Source organism: Caloenas nicobarica, chromosome Z, assembly GCF_036013445.1.
Source record: "Caloenas nicobarica isolate bCalNic1 chromosome Z, bCalNic1.hap1, whole genome shotgun sequence".
Taxonomy (NCBI): domain Eukaryota; kingdom Metazoa; phylum Chordata; class Aves; order Columbiformes; family Columbidae; genus Caloenas; species Caloenas nicobarica.
In genome coordinates this window covers 53,521,847-53,527,645 of record NC_088284.1, presented here as the reverse complement: position 1 = coordinate 53,527,645, position 5,799 = coordinate 53,521,847, and the positions used below count along the sequence as shown (strand labels likewise).

General features: G+C 53.3%; 1 protein-coding gene across 1 annotated transcript; it reads right to left on the bottom strand.

The window, feature by feature from the left end:
* Positions 1-1,773: 1,773 nt before the first annotated feature.
* GAS1 (growth arrest specific 1) lies at positions 1,774-5,278 on the bottom strand. Its single transcript, XM_065656023.1, has one exon. It carries the CDS (start codon positions 4,313-4,315, stop codon positions 3,362-3,364), a length of 954 nt encoding a protein of 317 aa, XP_065512095.1. The 5' UTR covers positions 4,316-5,278; the 3' UTR covers positions 1,774-3,361.
* Positions 5,279-5,799: the final 521 nt, after the last annotated feature.

Here is a 5,799-nt window from a genome sequence, read left to right as displayed (position 1 = left end):
GACATTTCAAGAATTTCCATTTGTCTCAAAATCAAGCAAAAGAAATAGGAATTTGATGGACATCAACATCTGCACAGGCTTTGTAGGCTGGGACACATACCAATACAGGAAGCCATTCCTCCTGTTAAATTGCGCTTACTCCAACAACATGACAAAACCCACAGAGCTATCCCCTTATGGGGAGAAGCTCCCAGGACAGAATTAGTTCAGCTGTATTTATTGTACAATTATTTAAATTAAAACAATCCACTTTCTGTGAGGAAGGAAGCATACAGATGAGTCCTCCCTGCCTGGTGGTGCTCAGTGTTGATTTATTCCAGGCAGATGCTTTTGACAGGAGCCTGTAAAATCAAGTCTTGAGTTTATTGTAGCAGTTAATTATCAGTTCTTTTCTAGTGTTAATGTCTTTGCTCCTAACTGAAGAAAAATAAAGGCTTTTAGCTGGGACTTATTTTTTCATAAACAAGTTAAATAGTCCTTATGGGCACTGTTGACAAACTGAAAATATGTTTCTGAGCATCTCCTGAAGAACTGGAGAAAATATTTAAGATCACCCCTAAGCAACTGTCAACTCACCACTTTGTAAAGAAAACTGACTCTATTTAATGAAGTTTCACCCAACTACTCTGTCCTCTTCCTGAAGAGACAACATTTCCAGCTTTAACAATAAGCTTACTCGACCATTCGGATGACTTTAAAAACAAACGTCAGATCATAGCTGCACACCATACTCATGCACTTGCTTGGTATCACAACTATTTGGAGGTTGGTTTATGCATGCGCATGTGTGCCTGTGTGTGTTTATCGCTGGGCAACCTAATCAAATTCACACCTTAAAAAAATAATAAAATAATCTGTCATTGAAATAGCTGGTCCAGAAACGGGGATTTCTAATTTTGTTGATTTATACAACAGACAGATGTGGATTTGCCCTCTGTCCAGATCTGGTAAGATGAAAAAGGCACTATCTTGCTAATCTGTCGCCCCCTCAGTCAAAGTTTATTTGTGGTAGCTTTCAAAGTCCTGACTCGCCTTCCAATCAAGGCATTTAAAACGAAAAGCTTTAAATAAACACTATGAATAGAAGATAAATAAACTCCCCCCCCTTTTCCTTTTTTTTTTTCTTTTTTTTTGTGAGTGCCTAGCTTGACACAGTCCAAACTCAAATCCCCAGAGGACTGAGCTCTCTCTTTTGTGTTAATGTTTAAAAGATTTTCCAATGCTGGAGTTTATTCCTACTGCAAACATTTCTATTTACAAGGTCAAGTGTATCAGCACTCGACACAGCTTAAGAGTGTAATTATTTATCTAAGGGTGTTTGAGTGTAGATCAGTAGCTCTGGCAGCAAACCAGGCTTCAAGCACGATGCAAAGCAACTCCTAAGAACAATATTACAAGATCTAGTAATTGCTGATCCCCCCAGTGTGTTTACTTTTGCATTCTTCCTTGCAGGAGAAGGCAGGCTGAATGGCAGACTTTGGTGCGTTTTGTTGCAGCCCCCTCGATGCGTGCGTCACGGCCTGCGCGGGGCCTTGTTTGAAACGCTTGCCACCTCTGTGTGATGTATTTCTCACCATTTACTTGTTTGCACGCCTAGGAGCATTTCCAAGAGTGTCAGTGAGAGCAACGCGCCTCCACTTCACGAAGAAAGCGCGGCGCACTAGTAATTCCACATACACCCAGCAGCAGTATCCCTGAATTGCTTTACTCCCTTCTGGCACTGGCAAGTTACCATGCCAACGCATTATAAAATCAACCACTCTTTTAAAGTAGTACTTTCAAAGCTGTATTTACTTCTTGCATGTAATTATCCATTAAAGTAAGAATAGCAGTAATTTACATCTATGTAAAGTATTACAGGCAGACAGAGATTTTTTTGTTTTTTGTTTTTGGTTTGTTAATTCTGTGGTTTGCTCCCCCCCCTCCTCCAACCTCGGGTGCCGAGAGTTCAAGTGTCCCTGGAAAACAATTTCACTACACCCATTATTTAAAGCTCTTTCTTTACTAATTTACACGTTTAGAAAATACAAAAAGCCATACATATTTAAAACACAGGCCGTTTTTACACCTTCTATAAAAAATACAAGGTTTAAGGCAGCTCAGAAATGTGTTTATACAATTCTACAACGTTCATAAAGTCTCTCAAAATAAGGAAGTTAAGTTGCAATCTATAAAATACACTGTACATTTGATGTTCTAGAGAATGCTTCACTGAATCACTGTTGCTGATATCCCCTTAAACATGAAATATGTACCTTTTCAGAAAAGAATAGTAAATGCAATTATCTGGCAAATGGGATGTGGATTTAAAACTTTATTTTTTCTTAAATAAATTATCCCCAAAGCATACAATTTATAAAATTCTATGTACAAAGAAGAGCGACTGGTAACAAATCCCAGTTTTAAATACATTTTTCATATAAGATTTACCAGAGGTCAGCACCCTGATATGACAAGAGGCAATATAACTTTTCAGGATATTTGTACATACATGTTCTCGAGTTTAAAAGTGTCTTTCAAAGATGGCAGTGCAGAGCTCTTTTAAAACAAAAGTTGCATTGTTCACTATAGCCAACAACTCTGAAAAAAAAAAATCTCTTTATGTGACTAGGTTAAAGAGGAATAGATGGCTGCTGGCACGCTTTTGTTATAGGGAAGATGTGTGTGCAAGAGGGAGTGCTGTAAACCACAGAATTTATTCAGTCTGCTATTTCCTTAAATTTAATTAATTGCAGATGCGGCATAACCCCCCTTTCGGGCACCACTGCATCACGAAGAGCGAGGCTTGGCGAATGATAATCAGGTTGTTAACTAAGAAGCACGGCAACAGCTTTGGCACCAAGTGTGGGTAGCTCACCTCTTTCTAACCTTCATGTCAAAAGGCTCACAAAAAAAGCCCGGGCCAGCACGCCACCGGCCCCGGGTTCTGCCGGGATGGGGGCGGCTGGCGGCAGCGGGCAGCCCGTCCCCTCGCCGCCAGCCCCGGGCAGGGGGGCAGCAACTGCATAGTGCACACTCCAGAGCCAACAGCCGAAAAACGAGGGCCCGCAGGCCACTCCGCCCCGGCGGCTGGCCCGCAAGGCCGCGGCGCCTCAGCCATCCAGGGATGCCGGGAAGGCCGGGCCGGGCGCGAACGGCCGCTGCGAGCAGCAGCGGGGGCGGAGACGGGGGACCATCCGCCTTCGGGGAGACGCGGAGGAGAGGGAAGGGGCGCCCGGACTAACGGCCGGAGGTTTAACGGTCAGGGCGTTTAAAACGGCGGCGGGCGAAGGGGCCCCGCCGGCCGGGCCCGCCAGGAGGCCAGCGGCGGCCCGGCGAGGAGCGCCCGGCGCGGAGGAGGGGAAGGAGGGAGGGGGAGACGCTAGAGCTGCGGCAGCAGCGGCAGCAAGAGGGCGGCCAGCAGCGCGCAGGCCGCGGCGGCGGGCCGGCCGGCGCTGTCCGCCTGCACGGGAAAGCCGGGCTCGGAGCCCGCACTGTCCTCCGCGTCGTCCCTCCCCTTGTGGCTCGGCTCCTCCTCGTAGTCCTCGTCGTAGTACTCCTCCAGGCCGCCGTCCGAGCCGCCGCTGCTGCCCGCGCCGTTGCCGCCCATGTCCGCGCCGAAGCAGAGGCGGGCCATGTTCTCCTTGACCGACTCGCAGATGGGCCGCTCCAGCCCGTCGCAGACGCAGTCGTTGAGCAGCACGGCCTTGGGCACGGCCAGCATGTCCTCGATGACGGCGCGGCACTCCGGCGTGCAGCGCAGCCCGTTGAACAGCTTCCCGCAGTAGGTCATGTAGCGGTTGAGCGCCAGGCTGCAGCGGCTGTCCCAGTCGCAGCGCCGCCGCGCCTCCGTGCAGCCCATGACGCCGGGGCCGCCGGCCGCCGGGCTGCTGGTGCGCGGCAGGCAGGGCTCGATGGCGCGCTTGGTGGCGCGGCAGTTCTCGTCCTGCGCGCAGTCGCAGTCCTCCAGCGCCGGGCCGCGCCGGGTGTGGTTGAGCTGGACCAGGGCCGCGATGCAGTGGCTGGGGCATCGCCGCCTGGAGGAGGCGGCGGAGCCTGCAGCGGCCGCCGGGCCGTCCCCGCCGCCTCCCGCCGGCGGCTGCTGCAGGAGCACCGGGGCGCACGCCTCGGCGTACTGGTTGTAAGCGTAGCTGCACTCGGGCTCCCCCTGACACTGCAGCACCGCCTGCCAGCAGATCAGCCGCCGGCCCTGCACCAGCGAGCCCCGCGGCGGCCACACGGCGCCCAGCGCCGCCGCCAGCCACAGCCAGGCGGCGGGCCTCGGCCAGCGGCGCCCGCCGCCGCCTCCGTGCCGAGCGGGCGAGCGGGCCAGCATCGCGGGCGGCGGCGGCGGCTGGCGCAGGCGAGCAGGGGAGAGGCGCTGGTAGACGACGAGGAGGAGGAGAAGGAGCTGCCGCCCGTGGAAAAGTTTGCAAAACTCCCGCCGGCCGTGTGCATGAGGTCTCCTCGCATCAATCCATCTGCGCCGGGCTCCCAGGCCCTCCAGCCCCCGAGAGCTGGAACCGGCGGGGCTGCCGTACGAAGCAGGCGCCCGGGGCCGTCCCGTGTCCCACACCCGCTGCTCCCGGCTTGGCGACGGCGGCGAAGGCGCTCGGAGAGATGGGGTGAATCAGTGCAAACGGGGGCTCGGAGGAGAGCGGCTTCGGAGTGCGCTGCTGGACTTCCAGGCTGCGCCGGGAGAGCTCATGGTGCTGCCCTGCTCCTCATGCAGTTCCGTTTCTGTTTTTTCTTTTTTTTTCCTTTTCTTTTTTTTGCACAAAATAAATGCCCAGCTGCTGCTGCTGCCTCCTCGGGAGCTTTTAACTCTCCGCTCGCAGCATCCTTGCACATGCCAGCCGCTTCGATCCCATTCACAGTCCCGGCTCCGCTCACTCCCTCTTGGTACGGCTTGCACTTTCGGGTGGCGGGGAGAAGAAACGCCTCTCCCCGTTAGCAAGAAGATAGCACGGGGAAAGAAGAGGCAGCCTTCAGGGTCTCTTTCTCTCTGGGCGACTGATGCTGCTTCTGTTGTCAACAAGCCCTGCAAGCTGCTCTGCGGATCCGTCTGTGGATCTTTTTTTCTTTGCAAGGCTTTAAATACAAAAGTGCCCTCCGAGCAGCAGCAACGTGCTCTGATTAGGCCTCATTATGCATGCATGGAAAAGCAAACAAACAAAAAAAATTAGCAACGCTTCTTCTTTTACACATCCCCCCAGCCTGCGCTCTCTCGCTCTCTTTCTCCTTTTCTCCACTTCTTTCTCCCCTCGCTCGGCCCCCTTTCCCTGCTTCGCCACTTGCTATTGGTCCAGCCTGTTGTTGAAACTTTTTTTTCCTCCCCTCCTCTCTTTACGATCTGCTGGAGGGAGGGAAGGAGAGAGGGGGGCTGGAGGGCAGCTCACATTCAAAGCTTGAAAGGAAAGGCTTAAGGAGAGTGACAGCCCCCCGAGGAGCCCCTCCTCCCGTTAAGGCGGCGCGGCGGCGGTGCGGGAGGCGCGGAGCGGCGGCGGCGCGGACCGGGCGCTGCGGGGCTGGCCGGGCGGCGGCGGCGCTTCCCGGGAGCACCGAGCCGCTGCGCCGCGGGGCAGAGGGGCAGGCGGCCTGGGTCTGCGTGCCGCTTCTGCAGGGATGTTCTTCTTAAACTGGTCCTGATCCTTACGGCAGGGAACAAAAGAGGTCTCTAGCCTGAGTGATGTGTGTACTCAAACTTCCCACTGAGTCAAGTGAGGGGCAGAGCTGCTTCCCGAAAGGTAGGGAGAATCAGGCTCAAAAGGGGACCGACTTTGTTCTTACTGAAATCTAAACGCAGCTCCCGATTTCAGT

Coding starts and splice junctions, on each gene's coding strand:
- GAS1 (XM_065656023.1), bottom strand. CDS start 4,315: ATGCTGGCCCGCTCGCCCGCTCGGCACGGAGGCGGCGGCGGGCGCCGC.